The 25,456-nt window shown below is 40.5% G+C and overlaps 1 protein-coding gene across 3 annotated transcripts in view; it reads right to left on the reverse strand.

The window, feature by feature from the left end:
* LOC100670142 (cytochrome P450 2J2-like) overlaps window positions 1–25,233 on the reverse strand; it is a 68,846-nt gene extending 43,613 nt beyond the window's left edge. For all 3 annotated transcript variants that reach the window (XM_064282048.1, XM_010591226.3, XM_003411051.4), the window contains exons 1-7: window positions 24,947–25,233; window positions 18,689–18,851; window positions 14,704–14,853; window positions 14,196–14,356; window positions 4,473–4,649; window positions 1,879–2,020; window positions 271–458 (exon numbers count right to left, since the gene is read on the reverse strand). In XM_064282048.1, the coding sequence (XP_064138118.1) occupies window positions 271–458; window positions 1,879–2,020; window positions 4,473–4,649; window positions 14,196–14,356; window positions 14,704–14,853; window positions 18,689–18,851; window positions 24,947–25,156 (1,191 nt within the window). In that variant the 5' untranslated portion in view covers window positions 25,157–25,233. The remainder of the gene's footprint in view (window positions 1–270; window positions 459–1,878; window positions 2,021–4,472; window positions 4,650–14,195; window positions 14,357–14,703; window positions 14,854–18,688; window positions 18,852–24,946) is intronic.
* Window positions 25,234–25,456: the final 223 nt, after the last annotated feature.

Here is a 25,456-nt window from a genome sequence, read left to right on the forward strand (position 1 = left end):
ATGCAAATTAGTATAGTAAAAACTCTGAGAAGTTTTTAAGTCTTTCCCTGAATTTATCTGGCCATAGAAATCCCCATCTCTGCTCCAATGTCTATTAACCTAATGTTCTAAAGCCCATACTTGGAGGAAAAAAATAGTATTATATCAGGTATATCTCTCTCCCCATTTGAGTGATTGCTTAGGATATGAATACGCATCAGTTTTCAAATTCAGATTCTTACTGTCTAAAAAGAGGGACGTGAAGACCTGAGGCTAAGAGTCCCTGGTTACCTTTGGCAGCTGGTATCCAGCCACAGTGGTATCAAACATCACTTCCCTGGGCACGTTCAAGGGGATGATGTTGCCCATTCTCTGCACCTCATGGATGACGGCATTGGTGTAGGGCATGTGCTCTCGGTCGTTCAGGCTGGGCTGCCGTGACTGGCCAACTACTCTGTCGATCTCAGCTTGTACTTTCTCTGGAAAACAGAAGGTTCTATTCTTTTTTAAACTTTTATGCTTTCTTCCAGAGATGTAGGGTGGCCTCCAAGGTCTCACCTATTGTATTTCAATTAGTGATCAGGTTATAAACAAATGGTTCTTAATCCTTTAAAGGGCTTATTTAGAAAAATTTCAACTCCATAATTTTTTGAGCCTAGTTAGGCTAAGGAATGGAACAACCAGGGTCAAAATGGCTAAGATTATAGTGTTGTTGTTATTGTTATTAGTTGCCATTGAGTTGGCTCTAACTCATGGGAACTTTATGTATAAAAGCAGGGAACATTGCCAGGTCCTGAGTCATCTTCACAATTGCTGTTATGTTTGAGTTCATTGTTGTGGCTATTAAGATTAATGTAGGCGCCATAGACTGTAGTTTCTCAAGGAGATATATAAGAGTGGAAACTGGGCCCTGGTGTAAGACAAATCTGGATCAAACTTTTAAACTCTCTGAGCCTCAGTTTAATCATCTGATGGGATAAATTAGTGTGGGTAAGTCTACATTCATCTTAAGGATGTTTTCAGCTTTGCATGAACTGATTTAAGTGAGAACCCAATAAACGACAGAAACTGCCAGCTGCCCCCAATATCCGTTCTTCTCTTTTTCTATAGTAATAAAGATTCTACCTGGTTACTCAGCTAAAAACTCCCTTGCAACTCTGTGATCATATGCCTAACTACTGGTCAAGGGAATGTGTGTAGAAGTGATGTTTAACACTTTAAACATGTCCTTAAAGGAAGAGGTGTGTGTTCCCTTTGTCTCTAAAGAAAGAAAATGCTAGTAATTTCTTGAAAGAGTAGGAACACATCATAAGGGACGTAGTATCTGATCAGATTCTTCAAGAAGAGCTTGAAGTTTGCCATTTAGGGAAATTGGGGAAGTGCATTCTTAAGAGAGAACAGTACAGGTGAATGAACACAGGCATAATAAGAACAGTGCAATGGACAACTGACACGTGATTTAGTGAAGCCAGAATGCAGAGCTGGTGGGGCTGATGCTGGCAGTAAAAACTCTGAGACGTTTTTAAGACTTTCCCTATATTTCTTTGGCCATAGAATTCCCCATCTTTCTGAGGAGTCTGGACATTATTCAGAGGGCAATGGCAAGTCATTACTTAAAAGAATGTCACTCTTTTGTGAAATTTAACACAGTGTCAATTGACTTACTGTTTTCCCCACAAGGTTCTCAGCTTCTCGAGCAAAGGGACCCTGTAATATTTGTGTTGCCAGGACCCATCAAAATCCTTGACAGAAAAATTAAAGAATGTGCAAGGTCTTGAGTCAAGCTCATGACTATTCCACCTGTCTTTTCATTCTACCATGCTATCTTCTGGTCCCAACCCTGGGGCAGTATGTTCGAGGAGGCATTTGTCTGTCTGGTCCAGGCACACAAATGTTCACCTTGGATTTCTGGGTAGATGGCCAGGTAAAGCAGAGCCCAGCGCAGCGTTGTGGAAGTTGTCTCTGTTCCAGCAAAGAAAAGGTCCAGCGTGCTGCAGACAAGATTTTCTTCATGGAAACTCGAAGTAGCATTGCCTGTATGCTAGAAAGAAGAAATGCTTATTAATTTGTTCATAGTTGACACTAAACATGGGGTTATTATCCTAGAGAAGGAATTTGGAAAGAAAGGCCCCTAGGAGAAATGACTTTCCCTTTGGCTTCCTCAGAAGGCACAAGGTATCATAGCAATATCGTTAGCATCATCCTGCCCCAAGGGCTGCAGGCTACCTAAGGATTCGAGCACTTGAGAGATGAAAAACAAAACAATCATTTTCTAACACCAGTAACTGGGGAAGAAGGAAAGAGAACAGAGTGTGAAAAAGACTTGAGTTCCAATATCAGCCACATCCTAGCTAGGTGTATGACCTCGGGTGAGTTACTTAATCTCTCTGTACTTCAGTTTCCTGTACTGTAGAATAACCTCTTAAGATCACATGATGAGCTGCCTGAATTACAACAGGCACACAGCAAATAATCAACAAGTGTTTTACTGTTGTAAGAAAAATAAACTCAATTCCCCTTTCGTGCAACAATTCTCATATCTCCCCATGCCCCTTTTCCTTTCCAGATTAACCTCTCTAATTCCTTCACCTGTTCCTCTGACATTATCATCGTCCTCTGGATTCTTCAATTTGTAAACATTTCTCTTAATGCGTGGTCCCATACCAGAACACCACATAGCAAGTAGTCTCTTCCTTTGAGGAGAAAACAATGCTTCTATTAATGCTATGCCAACAAGGTAAAATAAGGGAGGAGGTAGAAAGAAATCCACCAATCTGCCTACTCCAGGAGGAAGAACCATTAATCTGAAGAGTCAAAAGTCAAGACACTGATTCAGTGATGTATATTAAGTGGAGGGGTCACTGTGTCGAAGGCCACACATTCAATCTGGCTTTCTTCCTGCTTCTTTTCTATAATGTTGGAAAGTAGATGACATAGGGGGTGGGTGGAAGAAAAAGCCCCACCTAGGCCCTGAGGCTAAACTCTGACATCCAATTCAGCTTGACTTGTGCTCTGACATGGGGGCTCAGAATAGGAGTAGATAACTGGGTCCCATAAAACCATATGTCTTGCTGTCCATGCCAACTGACAGTGACCCTATAGGACAGAATAGAATTGCCTCACAGGGTTTCCAAAAAGAGGCTGGTGGTTTCAAATTCCCTACCCTTTGGTTAAACAGCCAAGCTCTTAATGACTATGCCACCAGGGCATAAACCAAAAGCAAAGCCGTTGCCATTGAGTCGATTCTCACTTATAGTGACCCCATAGGACAGTGTAGAACTGCCCCATAGAGTTTCCAAGGGTGTAATCTTTACAGAATCAGATTGCTACATCTTTCTGCCAAGAAGCGGCTGCTGATTTTGAACCACTGGCCTTTTGGTTAGCAGCTGAATGCTTAACCACTGTGCCCACCACGGCTCCTCAGGTAACTGGCCACCAAACCAAACCCACTGCCATCAAGTCGATTCTGACTCATAGCGACCCAATACAGACCTATCTAATACTAAAACAGTGCTTTTGTGCCCAATTTCTGTTTTCCCTTTTGGGTACAGCTCCTTCAGATAAGGGTAGAGGGTAGGCATTGGGGATGAGAAGGCAGTATGTGGGTATTCCCAGGGCCTCAAGCCAAATGCCATTAAACCCCCATCTTTATTTCCAATTGTCTCATCAATCCTGAGTTAACGCTACTTCTGCACTCTGAAATAGCACCCATCTCTTCCCTTTATGGTAGGCCGAGTAATGACTCAAAGATGTCTTTGCCCTAAACCCTAGAACTTGTGAATATGATGCTTTATATAGGAAAGGGAAGGAACCCCAGGGTAACAGTGGTGTTAAGTACTCGGCTGGTAACTGAAAGTTTAATTCAAACCCACCAGCCGCTCCACAGGAGAAAGATGGGGCAGTCTGCTTCTGTAAAGATTTACAACCCTGGAACCCCTACAGGGCAGTTTTATTCTGAGTTGGAATCGACTTGAAGGCAACAGGTTTTGGTTTATAGATAAAGAACTTTACAGATGTGATTAAGTTCAGGATCTTGAGATGAGGGTATTATACTAGATTATCCAGACGGGTCCAATGTTATCATGAAGGGCATTGTAAGAGCAAGGCAAGGAGGTCAGAGAGAATATACAAGGACAGAGAGAAGCAGTGCTCACAGAAGAGAGAAGATGCTATGCTGCTGGCTTTGAAGATGGAAGAAGGTAAATGAGCCAAGGAATGCAGGCAGCCTCTAAAACCTGGAAGAGGCAAGGAAACAAAATTCCTCAGAGCCTACAGAAGAAGCCAGCACTACTGATGCCTGGACTTTTTTCCAGTTAAACTGATTTTAAACTTCTGACTTCCAGAGGTTTAAGGGAATATATTTATATTGTTTTAAGCCACTAAATTTATGATAACATATTGCAGCACATAATTTATTACAGAAAATATAGGAAGATAATACACCCCATTTTCTCTTAAAAAACAAAATATAGGAAACAGCTTTATCTCCTCACCTTTGTCATTTCCCTGAGGTAAGAATCAATAAAGTCTCTCGGTTCATCAGGATTCCAATCTCTCTTGTGTTTTTCAATCATACGAGAAACAAATATTTTCAATTTCTCCCAGTCGCTGAAGAGTTTTTGGTGAAGTCCAGGAAGGAATTTCATTATCCAGGGAAAGACATCGTAGAGCTAATTGATAAAAACAAGACAATCATGGAGATAACATACTACTTTTCCACATTTTAAGACCACAGAATCAGTCTTCTCTTTTCATCTCTCTCTCTCTTTTATTTGCTTACACTTATACCTCAGAGTCATCCTTGACTCTGCTTTCTCTCTCAACCTTCTAGAAAGGCATTTCAGCTCTTTTTCCAAAATACGTCCAGCCTTACACCACTTTTCACCACCACAATGGCTGCTACAGTCCAAACCACCTAGTGCAGACCACCAACATATCTCACCTGGATGCTCTGACAGCTTCCAGCAGTTTTCCTGATTCCACCATTAGTCCCTGTCTCAGTCTATTTCCCATTAGGTACCTCCTAAATAGGTACTCTTTCTAAAAGCAAACCTGATTCTGATCAATTCTCTTCAATTAATTAAGAAAGTATATAAAACACAGAAATAGAAGAACATATTAAATGCCATATTAAATGGTACTCTGTCAAGAGGAATAACCTACAAGTGATTGGAGTACCAGAAAAGGGGGGGATAAGAGAGAATTGTTAAAGATTTGTTGGCAGAAAACTTCCCTAATATTGTGAAAGATGAAAAGCTATTTATTCAAGAAGCTCTCCGAACCTGAAACAGGGTAGTCCCAAAAGAAAGTCACCAAGACATCTTACAATCAACCTTGCCAAATCAAAGTTAAAGAGAGAATTTTAAGAGCGGCTAGAGATAAAAAGTCATCTACAAAGGAGAGTCAATAAGGCAAAACTCTGACTATTGAGCAGAAACTATGCAGGCAAGAAGGCAATCGGATGATATATATATAAGGGCTTGAATGAAAAAAATTGCCAACCAAGATTATATACCCACCAAAACTGTCCCTCAAATACGATGGCATAATTAGGGCATTTCCAGATAAACATAAGTTAAGGGAATTTTTAAAAAGCAAACCAAAATTACAAGAAATACTAAAGGGAGTCCTCCAGTTAGAAAATCAATATCAGATGACAACTCAAGACTAGAACACAGCACAGAATGATCAGATATCAACCCAGAAAGGAAGTCATAAAAACAAATCAAACCTAAGACATTGACAATAGGGAAAGAGAGATGCCAATATGTAAAAGATGACAACGTTAAAACAAAAAAGAGGGACTAAGTAGTGTAGTCATAGAACTTCCATATAGAGAGGAAGTCAAGTCAACATCAAGAAATAAAAGATTGGTTTAAACGTAGAAAATTAGAGGTAAATATTACGGTAACGACAAAGAAGTGACAATCCTAAACATCAAAATAAAAACAAAAGAAAAACACAGACTCAGCAAATACAAAATCAGCAACAATAAAAAAGATGTTAAGTGGAGGAATCTGGAAGGCATTATGCTGAGCGAAATGAGTCAGTTGCAAAAGGACAAATATTGTATAAGACCACTATTATAAGATCTTGAGAAATAGAAAAAACGGAGAGGAACACATACTTATGTGGTTACAAAGGGGGGAGGAAGGGAGGGAGGGAGGGAGAGGGCTTTTTATTGATCAATCTGTAGATAAGAACTGCTTTGGGTGAAGGGAAAGACAACACTCAATACAAGGAAGGTCAGCCTAATTGGACTGGATTAAAAGCAAAGAGGTTTCCAGGATAAAATGAAAGCTTCAAAGGTCAGCAGAGCAGGGGCTGGGGTCTGGGGAACTTGGTTTGAGGGGACTTCTAAGTCAATGGGCAAAATAATTCTATTATGAAAACACTCTGCATCCCACTTTGAATTGTGGCGCCTGGGGTCCTAAATGCCAACAAGCGGCCATCTAAGATACATCAATTGGTCTCAACCCACCTGGAGCAAAGGCAAAGGAAGAACACCAAGGTCACACGACAACCAAGAACCCAAGAGACAGAAAGGGCCACATGAATCAGAGACCTACATTATCCTGAGACCAGAAGAACTAGTTGGTGCCCAGCCACAATCGATGTCTGCCCTGTCAGGGAGCACAACAGACTACTCCTGAGGGAGCAGGAGACCAATGGGATACAGACCCCAAATTCTCATGAAAAGACCATACCTAATGGTATGACTGCGACTAGAGGAATCCCACAGACAATGCTCCCCAGAACTTCTGATGGCACAGGACAGGAACCATCCCCGAAGACAAATCATCAGGCATGAAAAGGACTGGTCAGTGGGGGGGAGAGAGATGCTGATGAAGAGTGAGCTAATTAAATCAGGTGGACACTGGAGAGTGTGTTGGCAACTCTTGACTGGAGGGGGGATGGGAAGATAGAGAGAGAGGGAAGATGGCAAAATTGGCACGAAACGAGAGACTATAAGGGCTGACTCAATAGGGGGAGAGCAAGTGGGAGAAGGGAGTAAGATGTATGTAAACCTACATGTGACAGACTGATTGGAATGGTAAATGTTCACTTGAAGCTTAATAAAAATTAAAAAAAAAAAGATGTTAAGAATATACATAAGAAAAATGACTTAGCACAGAAAATTAAGTGAACAAAGAAACTCAGCGACACACAAAAAAATACATCAAAATGACAGCAGTAAACTCATACCTATCAATAATAACGCTGAATGTAAATGAACTAAATGCACCAATAAAGAGACAGAGTGTGGCAGAATGGGTAAAGAAAAACACCATCTATCTATATGCTGCCTACAATAGACACACCTTAGACTCGAAGACACAAACTAAAACTCAAAGAATGGACAAAAATATATCAAGCAAACAACAATCAAAAAAGATCAGGAGTGCTGGGGACTATGGCTTCAGGGGACATCTAAGTCAACTGGCAAAATAAATTCTATTAAGAAAACATTCTGTATCCCACTTTGAAGTGTACCGTCTGGGGTCATAAACAATAGCAAGCAGCCATCTAAGAAGCATCATTGAGTCTCAACCCACCCGGATCAAAGCAGAATGAAGAACACCAAGGTCACAAGGTAATTATTAGCCCAAGGGACAGAAAGGGCCACATGAACTAGAGACTATATCATCCTAAGACCCGAAGAACCAGATGGTGTCTGACCACAACCGATGACTGCCCTGACAGGGAGCACAACAGAGAACCCCTGAGGGAGCAGGAGAACAGTGGGATGCAGACCCCAAATTCTCATAAAAAGACCAGACTTAATGGTCTGACTAAGACTAGAAGAATCCTGGTGGTCATGGTTCCCAAACCTCCTGTTGGCCCAGGACAGGAACCATTCCCAAAGCCAATTCAAAAGACATGGATTGGACTGGACAATAGGTTGGAGAGAGATGCTGATGAGTAGTCAGGTACTTGATTCAGGTGGACACTTGAGACTGTGTTGGCATCTCCTGTCTGGAGGGGAGATGGGAGAGTAGGGGGGTTAGAAACTGGCAAAATGGTCATGAAAGGAGAGACTGGAAGGAGGGAGTGGGCTGACTCATTAGGGAGAGAGTAAGTGGGAGTATGTAGTAAGGTGTATATAAGTGTATATGTGAGAGACTGACTTGATTTGTAAACTTTCACTTAAAGCACAATAAAAATTATGAAAAAAAAAGATCAGGAGTGGCAATATTAATCTCTGACAAAATAGACTTTAAAGTAAAATCTACCACAAAGGATAAGGAAGGACACTATATAATGATTAAAGGATCAATATACCAGGAAGACATAACCGTAATAAATATTTACCCACCCAACACCAGGGTTCCACAGTACATAACACAAACTCTAACAGCATGGAAAAGAGACACAGACAGCTCTGCAATAATAGAAGGAGATTTCAACACACCACTTTCCGTGAAGGACAGAATATCCATAAAGTTGCTCAATAAAGTCATGGAAGATCTAAATGCCACAATCAACCAACTTGATCTCATGGACATACACAGAACATTCCACCAAACAGCAGCCAAGTATACTTTCTTTTCCAATGCACATGGAACGTTCTCCAGAATAGACCACATATTAGGCCACAAAGCAAGCCTTAACAGAATCCAAAACATTGAAATATCACAAAGCATCTTTTCTGACCATAAAGCCGTAAAAGTAGAAATCAATAAAAGAAAAGGAAGGAAAAAAAAATCAAATACAAGGAAACTGAACAACAACTTGCTCAACAACTACTGGGTTATAGAAAAAATTAAGGACAGAATAAAGAAATACACAGAATCAAATGAGAATGAAAACACATCCTACCAGAACCTTTGTGACACAGCAAAAGCAGTGCTCAGAGGTCAATTTAGAGCAATAAATGTACACATCCAAAAAGAAGAAAGAGCTAAAATCAATACATTAACCCTACCACTCAAACAAATAAAAAGAGAGCAGCAAAAGAAGCCCATGGGAACCAGAAGAAAGGAAATAACAAAATTAGAGCAGAAATAAATGAAACAGAGAATAGAAAAACAGTTGAAAGAGTTAACAAAACCAAAAGCTGATGTTCACGAAATGATCAACAAAATCAATAAACCACTGGCCAAACTGACAAAAGAAAAATGGGAGAGGAAGCAAATAAAACAAATAAGAAATGAGATGGGTAATATCACAAAAGATCCAACTGAAATTAAAAGAATCATAGCCGAATATTATGAAAAACTGTACGCCAACAAATTTCAAAACCTAGAGGAAATGGACAAATTTCTAGAAACACATTACCCACCTAAACTAACAAAAACAGAGGTAGAACAAGTAAATAGACCCATACAAAAAGAAGACGTAATTAAAAAAACTCCCAACACAAAAATGCCCTGGCCCTGTTGGCTTCACTGGAGAATTCTACCAAACTTCCAGAGAAGAAAACACCAGTACTACTAAAGGCATTTCAGAACATAGAAAAGGATGGAATATTCCTGAACTCATTCTATGAAGCCAGCATAACCCTGATACCAAAACCAGGTAAAGACACCACAAAAAAGAAAACCACAGACCAATATCCCTCATGAACACAGATGCATAATCCTCAACAACGTATCAAATATAATCCTCAACACACCACAAAAAAGAAAACTACAGACCAATATCCCATGAACACAGACACAATAATCCACAAAAACAGAATTCAACAAGATATCGAAAAATAATTCACCATGACCAAGTGGGATTCATACCAGGTATGCAAGGATGGTTCAACATTAGAAAAACAATCAATATAATCTATCACATTAAAAAAAAAAAGAAAGAAACACAAGATCTTTTCAATTGATGCTGAAAAGGCATTTAACATAGTCCAACACCCATGCATGATAAAAACTCTCTACAAAATAGGAGTAGAAGGGAAATTCCTCAACATAATAAAGGGCATTTATACAATGCCAAGAGCCAACATCATCCTAAATGGAAGGCGTCTGAAAGCATTGCCATTGAGAACAGGAGCCAGACAAGGATGCCCTTTATCACCACTTTGATTCAACATTGTGCTGGAGGTCCTAGCCAGAGCAATTAGGCTAGAAAAACAAATAAAGGGTATCCACATTGGTAAGGAAGAAGTAAAAGTATCTGTGTTTTCAGATAATATGATTTTATACACAGAAAACCTCAAAGAATCTACAAAAAAAAAAAAACTACTGGGACTAATAGAAGATTTCAGCAAAATATCAGGATACAAGATAAACATACAAAAATCAGTTGAATTCCTTTACACCAACAAAGAAAATGTCAAAGAGGAAATCACCAAATCAATACAATTTACAATAGCCCCCAAGAATATAAAATACTTAGGAATAAATCTTACCAGAGACGTAAAAGATCTATACAAAGAAAACTACAAGACACTACTGCAAAAAACCAAAAAAGACCTACATAAATGGAAAAGCACACCTTGCTCATGGACAGGAAGACTCAACATTGTGAAAATGTCAATTCTACTCAAAGTGATCTACAGATACAATGCAATCCCAATCCAAATTCCAATGGCATTTTTTAATGAGATGGAGAAACAAATCACCAACTTCACATGGAAAGGGATGAGGCCTGGATAAGTAAAGCATTACTGAAGAAGAGCAAATTGGGAGGCCTCATGCTACCTGATTTTAGAATCTATACAACAACAGATACACAGACCAATGGAAAAGAACTGAGAATCCAGATGTAAATTCATTCACCTACGAAAAGCTCGTATTTGAAAAAGGTCCAAAGTCCATTAAATGGGGAAAAGAGAGTTTCTTTAACAAATGGTGCTGGCATAACTGGATATCCATCAGCAAAAAAATGAAACAAGACCCATACCTCACACCATGCACAGAAACTAACTCAAAATGGATCAAAGACCCAAATATAAAATCTAAAAAGATAAAGATCACGGAAGAAAAAAAAAAAAGGGACAATGCTAGGAGCCCTTATACATGGCATAAACAGAATATGAAACATTATTAACAATGCACAAACACCAGAAGAGAAACTAGATAACTGGGAGCTCCTAAAAATGAAACCCTATGCTCATCGAGAAACTTCACCACAAGAATAAAAGGACAATGTACGGTCTGGAAGAAACTTTTTGGCTACGACATATTCAGTCAGGATCAAATCTCTAAAATCCACAAGACACTGCAAAACTTCAGCAACAAAAAGACAAATAATTAAAAAATGGGCAAAGGATATGAACGTGCACTTCACCAAAGAAGACATTTAGGCAGCTAACAGATAAGTGAGAAAATGCTCACTATCAGTAGCTATTAGAGAAATGCAAATCAAAACTACAATGAGATACCCCGCTGACATTAATCCAAAAAACACAAAATAATAAATGTTGAAGAGGTTGTGGAGAGACTGGAACACTTATACACTGCTGGTGGGAATGTAAAATGGTACAACCACTTTGGAAATCGATTTGGCCCTTCCTTAAAAAGCTAGAAATAGAAGTACCTTATGATCCTTCAATCTGACTCCTTGGAATATATCGTAGAGAAACAAGAGCTGTCACACAAATAGATGTATGCAAACCCATGTTCACTGCAGCACTATTTACAATAGCAAAAAGATTAAAAAAGCCCAGGTGCCCATCAAGAGACGAATGGATAAACAAATTATGGTCTATTCACACAATGGAATGCTATGCAATGATAAAGAACAACGATGAATCTGTGAAACATCTCACAACTTGGATGAATCTGGAAGGCATAATGCTGAGTGAAATTAGTCACAAAAGAACAAATACTGTATAAGACCACTATTATAAGAACTTAAGAAAAGGTTTAAACTCAGAAGAAAACATTTTTTGATGGTTATGAGGGTGGAGAGGGAGGGAGAGGGAAATTCACTAACTAGATTGTAAGGATGGTGCAGGACCAGGTAGTTTTTCCTTCTGTTGTGCATAGGGTTGCTATGATTCGGAACTGACTTGACGGCACCTAACAACAAGAACACGATTGTACACAAGAATTATCCTAGGTGAAGGGAAGGACAACACACAATACAGGGAAGTCAGCACAACTGGACTAAACCAAAAGCTAAGAAGTTTCCTGAACACCACCAAACACTTCAAGGGACAGAGTACCAGGGGAGTCAGTCTCAGGACCATGGGTTGAGGGGACATCTAGGTCAACTGGCATAACAAAGTTTATTAAGAAAATGTTCTGCATCCTACTTTGGTGAGCGGCATCTGGGGCCTTAAAGCTAGTGAGCGGCCATCTAAGATGCATCAATTGGTCTCAACCCACCTGGAGCAAAGGAGAATGAAGAACACCAAAGACAAAAGGAAAATAGTAGCCCAAGAGGCAAAAGGGCCACATCAACCAGAGACTACATTAGCCTGAGACCAGAAGAACTAGATGTTGCCCGGCTACCATCAATGACCACCCTGACAGGGAACACAACGGAGCGTCTCTGAAGGAGCAGGAGAAAAGTGTGTTGCAGAACTCAAATTCATGTAAAAAGACCAGAATCAATGGTCTGACTGAGACTAGAGGAACCCAGAAGACATGGCCCCCCGACTTTCTGTTAACCCAGAACTAAAACCGTTCCTGAAGCCAACTCTTCAGACAAATATTAGACTGGACTATAAGACATAGAATAATACTTGAGAAGAGTGTGCTTCTTAAGTCAAGTAGATACATGAGACCAAATGGGCAGCTCCTGTCCAGAGGTGGGATGAGAAGGCAGAAAGGGATAGGAGCTGCTTGAATGGACACAGGAAACCCAGGGTGAAAATGGGGGGGTATGCTGTCACATTACAGGGATTGCAACTAAGGTCACATAACAGGATGCACTTGAACTGTAAACTTTCACCTAAAGCCCAATTAAAAAAAAAAAAGTTAAAAAAAATATTTATAAGACATGTGAGGAAATCTGGACACTGCCTAGATACCTGATGACATTAAAGAATTGTTAATATTTTTCAGGGGTATTAATTTTTTTTATTATTCAAATAGGTCTTTTCAGGAAAATGTACTGAATAATCGAGGTCTGTAACTAGTTCCAAAATAATCCAGGAGTGGGGCACAATAGTAAGATGTGGGTACAGATAAGCGATATTTTCCACGTGTTAATAATTGTCGGAGCTGACTGGTGGGTATATAGTGATTCATTATTCTATCTACTTTCATATATCTTTGGAATTTTCAAAAAGTTTTCTTTTTTTATTTATTGAGGCAATTTTTAAATTTTGGTAATGGAAGACTGGGTAATTTAGGCTAACCCTCCTACTGAGAACACCAAGATAAGATTCAAACACATACACACCCTAACGTAGTGAGGAATTTCAGGCATAAAGTCTAGGCGAAGAAGAAAACCCTGAGAGACTCAACATTTGTGATCAATTCTCCCCCAGCAGTGTCTTCCAAATCCTATAAGTTGCTGAGAAACCAAAAAACTGAGCAGAGTTTTTGATAGACACACAGACCTAGAGGGACAAAAATCAAAGTTTAGGGCCTACCAAGGAAGGGTATGAGGTTTGAACCCCAAAGGGCAACAGCTTATGAAATTAAAAGACTGATGAGAGCAAGTGTTGGTAGGTGTGTAAATAGTATGTACAGCCACTCTAGAAACTTTTGACATCTTTTACTTCTAGGGACATATGCAAAAGAAATGAGTGACTATGTCCACAAAAACTCTTGTTCAAGAATGTTCATGGTAGCTATCTTCATAGCGTGCAAAGACTGGAAACAATTCAAAGGTTTATTAATAGAACATAGATTAAGAAACAGTGACATATTCATACAATGGGATGTAAATCAACATTAAAAAAGAGCAATCTACACAGATAGATCAGAAAACTGTCTGCTGAGCAAGAAGCCAGACCCAGAAGAGTACTTCTGAGGAAGAAGGAGAATGGATGGGATTAAAGCGGGACATAGAGAAGAGGGACTGAAAGGCAATGCAATAGTGTTGTTCTCTTTAAAAAGAATAACATAGGTACATAGGCACACACATTATTTAATTTCATACCTTACATCAATGTAAGAAATGGTCTTTGTACAAATTTTTAATATTATTAAAAACAGTAAAGTTGACAGATTGATTTCAAATAAATTTTTGTTGAAGTCAATTAAAAATGTTATAGTTTAACTAAAAAATAAATAAATAAAAAAGGAAGAACCCATGTGTGTCTGACACCAGCCCAGTATTCTTAACCAAGATGTGGACAAAGAACAGCTTACTTGGCACCACTTTGTAGTTTCCAGACATGTGACTTCATCCAGCAACTTCAGCAGCTCCTGAAACTGACCATCCTGGTACTCAAAACGTTCGCCAAAGGTAATGGAGCAAATAATATTGGAAACTGCATTGTTGATCTTGAAGTGAGGGTCAAAAGGCTGTCCTAGAGGCAGAGGAAGGAAGAGATGGATCCTTTTGATTGATTTGTTTCTGCTTTCTAAGGAAAGTCTACTCTATAGGACATACCACATATGAAACTCTGCCCCCAGCACCCTGCACAGGATCTGACAATCAATGCTTGTGGAGTCAAAATTATGGCCAGGGTTTAAATTCAGTAATGTGTTTAATGCCTGTCTTCTTGTAACGAATTCCATGAGCATAGGGTCCATGCTCAGTTGTTCACTGTTACAGCTTTTAGTGCCACAGGAGAGAAACCTAGGCACTTAATAAGTATCTGCTCAATGAATGAGTGAGCCACAGACTCCTGCACCTGTCCTGTGAAACCCTCACCTTTCTCCTCTTCTATTGCTTCGATGAGGTGGTGGGCTTCCTCCTGAATGCGTTCTTCTAATCTTTTCTTTCCTAAGCCAAAATTCCTTAGTGTCGTCAAGGCAAACCTTCTTTGCTCCTTCCACTCCTGGCCATTGGACATGATCAATCCTGGGAAAAAGAAAGCCAATATTATGCTAGTCTGATTCTATAATGTGCACACCTGGCAAATAATATGGGGATGTGAGATGGAGGGAAGGAAAAAGATATTAAGCACTTGAAAGCTATTCACAGAAATAATCCCAAAGCAATGGATCTAATGGCTAACATTTACTGAATGCTTGATGTACCAGTCACTTTACGCATAGAAACTGTATGGCATAGGAAAAATTATCATCTCCATTTTACTGATGAGAAAACTGAGGCACAGAGGATAAAGTAAACTTTGTCAGGTCACACAGCTACTAAGCAGCTGAACAGGCATTCACATTGAGGATTATCTGATTAAAAGCTTCATGCTTTGATTATTAGGCACATCAGTATATTTAAGAGCTTATGTTTTGTTAAATACTAGGAAACCACTCATGAAAAAGACAAAGTTCATATTTTTAAGGAGGCAAGAAAGGTTTTATCGGAGAGGTTCTATCTAAGCTAGATCTTAAAGGATGAAGGAATGACTCAAGAAAGCAAGTAGAAGCATTCCATGCAAAAAGAAGAACAGCACAAGCAAAGGGGGAAAAGGAATCTATTTGTTATGGATTGAAATGTGTCCCCCCAAAATATCTGCAAATTTCTCTAAACCATGATTTCCAGTATTGTGTGATTGTCCACCATTTTGTCATCTGATGTGATTTTTCTGTGTGTTGTAAATTCTATCTCTGTGATGTTGATAATTGAAGTTGTTAACGATTTCATTTTACTTGGATCCACAATCAACACCCAGAGAAGCAGCAGTCAAGAAATCAAAAGGCGCATTGCACTGGGTAAATTTGCTGCAAAGGACCTCTTCAAAGTGTTGAAAAGCAAAGATGTCACCTTGAAGGCTAAGGCACGCCTGACCCAATCCATGGTATTTTCAATCGCATCACATGCACCTGAAAGCTGGACAATGAATAAGGAAGACGAAAATTGATGCTTTTGAACTGTGGTGTTGGCAAAGAATACTGAATATACCATGGACTGCCGAAAGAATGAACAAATCTGTCTTGGAAGAAGAACCAGAATGCTCCTTAGAAGCAAGGATGGTGAGACTGCTTCTTATATACTTTGGACATGTTTTCAGGAGGGATCAATCCCTGGAGAAGGACATCACGCTTGGCAAAATACAGGGTCAGGGGAAAAGAGGAAGACCCTCAATGAGGTAGATTGACACAGTGGCTGCAACAATGAGCTCAAGCATAACAAGGATTGTAAGGATGGCGCAGGACCGGGCAATGTTTTGTTCTGTTGCGCATAGGGTTGCTATGAGTCGGAACCAACTCGACAGCACTTAACAACTACAACAACAACAGCGTGACGTTGATGAGATGGGATTAGCACAATTATGTCAATGAGGCAATCACAAGACTAGATTGTGTTTTAAGCTAATTTCTTTTGACATAAAAAAGGCAGAAGTGAGCAAAGAGATTGGTGAGCCTCATACCACCAAGAAACAAGAGCCAGGAGAATAACTCATCCTTTGGCCCTGGTGTCCCTGTGCTGAGAAGCTCCTCAACCAGAGGAAGATAGATGACAGTCCTCCAGAGCTAAAAGAGAGAGAAAGCCTTCCCCTGGATCCAATGCCCTGAAATAGGACTTATAGCCTATTAGACTGTGAGAGAATAAATTTCTCTTTGTTAAAGCCACCCACTAGTAGTATTTCTGTTATAGCAGCACTAGATGACTAAGACAGTGTTTTCAACAGATTGCCATTTGTTTTGTATCACAAGCAATGAATGCTACACGCCTTTCCATTTCTTCACTTCCAGAGCACTCCTCAACTCCTTTTAATATCTGGCTTTGGCCTCTGCCATCTTCTTCATTCAATGAAGTGGCCCTCCTCTGTTGTCAAATCCAATGATAATGTCAACTTCGTCTTCCTTGTTCTTTCAGCAACATTACACACTTGTTTCTTAAATTCTCTTCCAGTGGTTCTTAGGAAATGACACTCTCCAGATTTTCCTCTTAATTCTCTGACAGTAACTTCCATTATCTTTTGCTGGCTGATCTTTTAACAAATTTTGAAGTGATGAGTTTTTTAAGATAAAGTCTAAAACCTCTTCTCTTCTCACTCTACATTCCATTTCTGGGAAATCTCATCAGCTCCTAAAATTCTAAAGAACATAATTAGACAGTGATCACCTATTTCTGTCTCTGGTCTCCAGACTCATGAATACAACTGCCTCCTTGAGTTTGCCAACTTAAAGGCATTTTTTTTAAATCAGCATATCTAAGACTGAATTCATGATTTTCTCTATACAACCTCTCACCCATCCAAACCAAACCAAATACCTTGTCCTCCTCCAGGACTTCCCTTTTTCCATCACCTATGCAGTTGGGCATCTACCTCAACACCTCCCTTTCCCTTCAACCTCTCAACATTTAGCTCATCATATCTTATTGGACTTACCTCTTCAATACCTTAAACTCACCCACAATCAGTGCCACCATTCTGGTCTGACCTCCTGTCATTTCTTGCTACTTCCCTAGTCCAAGGTAGCACTGTCTCTAACCTAGAATGCTACAATAAACTCTTAAATGAATTTCCCTGCATCTACTCTTGATACTTTCGTTCCATTCTCTACTCTGCTGCTTAAATGATCATTAAAAATACACGAGGGTAGGGAGGGAGGGAGAAGGGTATTCACTAACTAGATAGTAGACAAGAATTAGGTGAAGGGAAGGACAACACACAATACAGGGGAAGTCAGCACAACTGGAATAAATCAAAAGCTAAGAAGTTTCCTGAATGCAACCACTTTGAGGGACAGAATAGCAGAGGTGCGGGTGTAGGGACCATGGTTTCAGGGGCCATCTAGGTCAACTGGCATAACAAAGTGTATTAAGAAAACATTCTGCATCCCACTTTGGTGAGTTGTATCTGGGGTCTTAAAAGCTAGTAAGTGGCCATCTAAGGTGCATCAATTGATCCCAGCCCATGTGGAGCAAAGGAGAATGAAGATCACCAAAGACACAAGGAAAATAGGAGCCTAGTAGGCAGACAAGGCCACATAAACCAGAGATTACATCAGCCTGAGACCAGAAGAACTAGATGGTGCCAGGCTACAACCAATGACTGCCCTGACAGAGAACAGAACAAAGAACCCCTGCGGGAGCAGGAGAACAGTGGGATGCAGAGCCCAAATTCTCGTAAAAAGACCAGACTTAATGGTCTGACTGAGACTAGAAGGGCCCCGGTGGTCATGGTCCCCAGGCCTTCTGTTAGCCCAAGAGAGGAACCATTCCCAAAGCCAACTTTTCAGACAGGGATTAGACTGGACAATGGAATAGAAAATGATGCTGGTGAAGAATGAGCTTCTTGGATCAAGTAGACACATGAGACTATGTTGGCATCTCCTAACTGGAGGGGAGATGAGGGGGCAGAGGGGTTCAGAAGCTGGTGGAATGCACATGAAAGAGAGAGTGGAGGGAAGGAGTGTGTTCTCTTCTTAGAGGGAGAACAATTAGAAGCATATAGCAAGGTGTATATAAATTTTTCTATGAGAGACTGACTTGATTCATAAAATTTCACTTAAAGCACAATTAAAAAAAAAAAAAAAAAAAAACACCCAGAGTGAGTTTCTGCAGGAGGTGCAGCTTCTCTCAAATCCCTGACATTAACACTGACAGTGCCAAATCCTCAGAGTGGGTACTATAAATTGAGGAACATGGACATCCAGCCTCCTTTCATGCAGGAATTTTATACTGGGCCTGGTCTCTGGGAATGACAAAGAATTATACTCACAAAGACACCTTTAACAGCCTGTAACATCAAACACACATATCTTACACTAGTCAAGAAACTTACCATGATTCTTAAAGACACGCTCTCGGATAGGAGTCTTGGGGCGGTTCACAAAGTTTTGGTCTTGGTTGGCAAGGACTTCTTTGATTAAGGGCAATCCGGATACAGTAACAGCATGCAAGTCCCCAAACTCCAGGCTTAACAGGTTCCCATATTTCTTCACAAACTGAAAAACAGTCACAGTTGAATACACGCATGTCTGTGTATGTAGGAATGAAGGAAGTGGGTGTGTAATTACAAAGGATTGCACTGAAGGTAGGTTTGTGTGTGTGTGTGCATGTGTGTGTGTGCGCACAAGTGTGGGTCCAAGTGATTCATACAGAGCAGAAATACTCGTTCTGCAGTGTGCCACAGATTTTCTGTTGCTATGCAGCAAACCCTTTTACCTCTCTGTGCCTTAGCTTCACACTCCAGAAAATGTGGACTTCAAAGATTGATTACTACGACCACTTCTACTTTGACTGGTGGTCTGATGGGAGTATTGCTCTCTGTCTCTTTTTCTCCTTCTCCTCTCAACTAGACTGAAATTCAGTCCACTAAATGATTGGGAAGTTCTTTCAGAAACATTTAGTAATATATTCAACAAGCTTGATCTGAGTGAGCACTCACTACGTGTTCCTAGAACAAGGCCCTGAGGGTATAACTGTGAATAAATAAACAAGGCTCCAGCACACTGACCCCATAAAAGAAGGCTGAGTTATTTTTTTACTCTGTCTGGTGTAGTGAACATGAATTTTTAGTAAATCAGAATGTCTGTTTCACCAGAAGACAATGTCCCATTCCTTGACATGTACTAGATAACGGAAAGTTAAGGGCTATCTTAAAGGCCGTCATAAGGCCCAGTCTTAAGGGCTGGGGCCAGGTATGGAGAAAAACATTCTAGCTCCAGAGTTATATGGGAATCTGACTCTGTGGTTCACTAGCTGTGGGCTGTTGGGCAAGTTGCTTCACCTTTTTAAGCCTCAGCTCTCTGACTATAAAGGAGGGGGGAACTATTCATCCTTCAAAGATTCTGTGAGGAAAACTGAGAGTAGCAATAAGAAATGCACTTTGTTTTCTGGTATCTGTCACCCCACCACTCGGCAAGTCTCTGAGGACTGAACGGGCTCTGTGTGCAGTGGATGTGGATGCAGACTCATTGCAAGAGACAGGAGGAGAGCACAGGGATGTGTGCGAGGAAGGCACTCCTCAGGCTCAAAGATAGCCACATACTGCCCACTGTATTAAAGCACCTTTCACCTTTTCTCTCATTTAATCTTGCAACTACCCTACGGTAGTAATTGTTTTCACATTTTTCAGGAAAGAAATAATGAGGCAGCTTAGCCAAGGCAACAAAGCTATGAGTGATAGAGGGAATTGGCCATGCATTATATAAGATATGGGGACAAGGAAATGCACCTGAGATGCCTCCAGAACCTTAGAGTTTAGTGACAGTGAAAGAGCGAGAGAGAAAGTGAGAGTGAATGGAAGAGTGTTTGGGTGTGTTCCTAAGTATGCACAAGTGTACAGGTGTGTGCAAGTGTGGGCTACGTAACAGCGAATGGTCATTAATCAAAGTCTTTCTAAATCTATGTAAGACATGACTCTATTCAAGTAGAGACAGCCTCTGCTTCTTGTCTGCCTGGGTGTGTCTAGCTGCAGGTAGGGGTTTCAAACAGAAGGGCTCCATTCCCTCCAGGTAGCTCTGGTCCTTCCTCCCTAACCCTCATATACTTACACCTCACCACGTCATCCTTGAAGCCCTGGACCTATATCATTCACAGAAGAGCAAATACAATGAAATCGGTTACGAGCTACCATCCTGCTCCCACATTAAGGGCCAAGCCAGGATTCAATTCTTCCATCGCTCCTTTGGCCCAGCTTCCTATATCAATCTTCATTCATCTCGAGCATAGTACGCCCTATCTTGCTAGTAGGGACAGTGCCAAGATTCAGTCACAAGTTGGTCTGCCTCCAAAGTACATGCCTTTGCTCCTAAGAAATGGCACTGATATATAAGGTATACATCAAGCAGATTTTTGAGTTCATTTGGCTGGATGCCTGGATGAACTTCTTAGGCTTTGCAAAAAGGATTTCTTTACTAATTTAGAACATTCAATAAGAGTGTTCATAGAACAGCTAAAAACATCAGGGACAAATGAGCTAAGATTAGTTAAGGAACCAGAACTTTGCGGTAGGTAAAGACCAGGTACTGGAAATGCGACAAGTCTTTAACTTCAAGAAGCTTACAATCCAGTGGAGGGTACGGATAAATAGCCAGTTCTTATTACCATTCTGTACAAAGAATTATTTGATGGGAGAAAGTTAAGTACATAAAGGGATCAAACATGATGGTGTTGATGGTGGAACAGAGTAATAAAAGGAACCCATGTTTTTGGACGATCTTATGCCACAGAGCAGCCTCCCTATCCTGAACTGCCCACCTAGTTCTGAACTCATTTGTGAGAGAGAAATAAATTTCAATGTTAATTATGCAACTGTTTGGGGGTCCCTTTGCTACAGCAACTGGATATACATCCTAACTGATCATTTATCCAACTTATCTGTCCTTCTTCCACTTTAGTTTGATAAGATCATTCTCTCAAATACATGCAATTATAATGTCATATAGCCACCTTAGAGAAAGTTTTTGAAGCAGGAAAAAAAGAAAAGATCCCATACAAATAGGCCAATTTCTTTATTGTCCTCTCACTATGTTTTAGCTCATGCCATTCTTCCCTCATTTAGAATCTCCTGTTCCCATCAGTCCACTTTGGCACATGCCAAACGTTTCTTTAAACTTCAGCCCGACTTATTTTCATATTCTACTAGAGCTTATCTCCGGGGTTTTCCATTGGTAGTGATCTTATCTCCTGATATCTCATTTGATTACTAGGCATTTACACCAGATATTTTGTCATTCACTATCTTGTAACATTAGTGCCACCAGAGTCCAAGAACACAAGAAGGAAAGGAAAAAAATCTGGGGTAGAAAAATATTTTAAGAAATAATGGTTGAAAAGTTCCCACATTTGGCTAAAGACCTAAATCTACACATTGAGAACTATGTAAGCGAACCCAAATGGGATAAATCCAAAGAAATCTATTCAAAACAGGATAAATGTAAAGATTACACACCAAGAAACATAATAACCAAACTTTTGAAAACTAACGACAAATTAAAATTCTTGAAAGCATCCAGAGAGAAACAGCTCGTTACCTATGGAGAACAACAATTTTGAATGAGAAAAATTTTCTCATCAGAAAACATGGAGGCCAGAGGGAAGTGGTACATTTTTATGTGTTGAAAAATGGAGCTGTCAGCCCTGAATCCTATATTTAGTGAAAACATATTTCAGAAATGAAGGTGAAAAAAGTATATTTCAGATGATGGAAACCTAAAAGAACTTGTTGCCAGAAAACTTAAAAAAAAAAAAAAAAAAACTCAAGAAAGCTCTTCATAGAGAAAGGAGATTATAATGTCAGAAAGCTTGGAACATCAGGAATGAAGAACAGAAAAGGTAAAGAAATAGGGAAATACAATAGACTATTCCTTTGCTCTTGAGTTTTTTTTTTAATTATGTCTGACAGTTATTGTTGTTAGATGCCTTTGAGCTGGCTCTCACGCATAGCCACCCTAGGTACCACAGGACGAAACACTGCCTCTCCTGCACCATCCTTATAGTCCTTGTTATGCCTGAGCCAATAGTTGCAGCCACTGTGTCAAGCCATCTCATTGAGGGTCTTCCTGTTTTCCGCTGACCCTGTACTTTACCAAGCATGATGTCCTTCTCCAGGGACTGATCCCTCCTGACAACATGTCCAAAGTATGTAAGATGCAGTCTCGCCATCTTTACTTCTAAAGAGCCTTCTTCCAAGACAGATTTGTTCATTCCTTTGGCAGTCCATGGTATGTCTATTATTCTTCGCCAACACCACAATTCAAAGGTGTCAATTCTTTGGTCTTCCTTATTCACTATCCAGCTTTCACATGCATATGATGCAATTGAAAATACCATGGCTTGGGTCAGGCGCACCTTATTCCTCCAGGTGACATCTTTGCTTCTCAACACTTTAAAGAAGTCCTTTGCAGCAGATTTGCCCAATGCAATGTGTCTTTTCATTTTTTGGCTGCTGCTTCCATGGGTGTTGATTGAGAGTCCAAGTAAAATGAAATCCTTGACAACTTCAATCTTTTCTCTGTTTATCATGATGTGGCTTATTGGTCCAGTTGTGAGGATTTTTGTTCTCTTTATGTTGAGGTGTAATCCATACTGAAGGCTATGGTCTTTGATCTTCATCAGTAGGTGTTTCAGGTCTACTTCACTTTCACCGAGAGAGGTTGTGTCATCTGCATAATGCAATTTGTTAGTGAGCCTTTCTCCAATCCTGATGCTCCGTTCCTCTTCATATAGTCCAGCTTGTCGGATTATTTGCTCAGCATACAGACTGAGTATGTATGGTGAAAGGATTCAAACCTGATGCACACCTTTCCTGATTTTAAACCACTCACTATTGTCTTGTTCTGTCTGAACAACTGCCTCAGAAACAAAAATTATAATAGTGTCTCATGTGGTTTTTAATGTAGGCAGAAGTAATATTTAAGATAATTGTATCATTATAAAAAAAAAAACAAAAAAAAAATCTGTTGTAATTGAGTTGATTCCAACTCATAGTGACCCTATAGGACAGAGTAGAACTGCCCCATAAGGTTTCCATGGAACAGCTGATGGATTTGAACTGCCAACCATTTTGTTAGTAGCCAAGCTCTTAGCGACTGTGCCACCAGGGCTCCATACTATAAAGGAAAGATGAATATTCCACTCGAAGTGGTAAAATGTTGACACTGGCAAAGTACAATAAGCTACATACGCAACCACTCAAAATACTATACAAAGGAAACCCTCAAAAACACTAAAGATAAATCAAAATGGAATTCTTAAGAAAAAAGTCTACAAATAACCCTTAGGTTGTCAGGAAAAGAGTAACAGAGGAACACAAATAATGAAAGAATAGAATGGGAGACTTAAATCTTACCATATTAATATTATGTTACATATAAATGGTCTAAATATACCAAGAAGAGACAGAGATTGGCAGAACAAATTTAAAAAGCTAATCCAACTATATGCCATCTGCAATAAACTAATTTCTTGTGGACAGTACATAGTTCTCACACTGGAAATCACTACCAGAAAAATAACAGGAAAATTTCCAAACCCTTGGAAATGAAACAACATACTTCTAAAACAAGGGTACCTGTGTACTTGAGTAATAAGACATATGTTTACAGGACTCCAGGCATTTCTAGGGAAAGGGAAACTAATACTTGAGCACCTACTACAGGTCATGTTAATATCGGTCATTACCTGTCTTATATAATCTTAATAACCACCTATCATAGTGTTTCTCAGCCGGGTAACTATGCTGAGGACATACCAGCTGAAGATTCTAGATAGAGCGTTCTACGTTTGAGGGAATATTGAGGAATTCAGAGTGGCCAGTTAGATAGCCCCATTGGGAGGTGGGATAAGGATGGGTTTAGGAGGGACCTGACTGCCTTGATAAAGAGTCTGAACTCTGTGAAGCTGAAAAAACTTAAGCAAGGGGATGATATTTTTAGATTATTACTTTAGTAAGAGGGATTGCTAGGTAAGGAGGCTGAAGAAGAGGGGCTCAATTCATGTAGTGTTAACAGTGGTCCAGCTGAAAAGCAGTGAGGATTATCAGTAGTATCACCATTTTACATATAGGAAGTGGAGCCTTCAAGAAGGAAAGTACATTTTTCAAAGATAATAATATTGATGGTGAAAAGACAACCATATTATAAAAAGGGTGTTGCAATATTTAACAAGACAACCCACATTTAAATGATTTGAGGCACATAATATGTCTAAATATATATATATATATGCCTAGCACACATTTAATGATACACTAATTATATATGAAGCATTTAATGACAGCTACTAACCAAAAGGCCAGCTGTTCAAATCCACCAGGTGTTCCTTCGAAACTCTATGGGGCAGTTCTACTCTGTCCTATATAGGGTCTCTATGAGTTGCAATTGACTCGATGGCAAAGGGTCATTTTTTTCTCACTCATTTTATAAACGGCAAGTAATATAATGCCAGGTGACTGGTGAGGAAAACAAGGCTCAAAGGCGGGATAACTCAAATTACCAGAATTAGCGGCAGAGTCATCCAAACCCCCGCTCCCCCCAAGGAATGCCTCTTGCCCTGCGGGTCAAGACAGGGACAAGGACCCCTCTCCCGCTCCTACCTTCTGAAGCACCAGGTGCGACTCTTCAAAGCCCAGTACAAAGAAGTTTCCGAGAAAAGGCAGGCTCCAGGGTCCCGGCGGGTAATTTTTTGGACGCCTCCTTTTGCGGAAGTCAACAAAGAACAGAAAGACGACGACACCAAGCAGAAGAGACCGGAGATGGAACTCTACCCAGAGGGCGCTCGCCAGGGAGCCCAACAGCGCGAGCATGGCTCAGTCGCCCCTCTGCTCTTCTGCACTCTGAGCAGGCGACAGACCCCGCTCAGACGCCCGGCTCCCAGCACCGCCCCGCCCCCTCCCAGCACCGCCCCTACCGCCCCCCGCCCCTACCGCCCCGCCCCCCGCCCCTCCCTGTGGCCAACCCCGCCTCGGCCCTCATTCTGCCCCGCCCCCTCCCAGCACCGTCCCGCCCCCCAATCGTCCCACCACCCCCAGGCCCTTTCCGCCCCGCCCCGGCCCTCCCAGCCGTACCGCCCCCTAGATGCCATTTGCGGGCGGAGCAGGGCAGTG

Source organism: Loxodonta africana, chromosome 3 (genome assembly GCF_030014295.1).
Source record: "Loxodonta africana isolate mLoxAfr1 chromosome 3, mLoxAfr1.hap2, whole genome shotgun sequence".
NCBI lineage: Eukaryota > Metazoa > Chordata > Mammalia > Proboscidea > Elephantidae > Loxodonta > Loxodonta africana.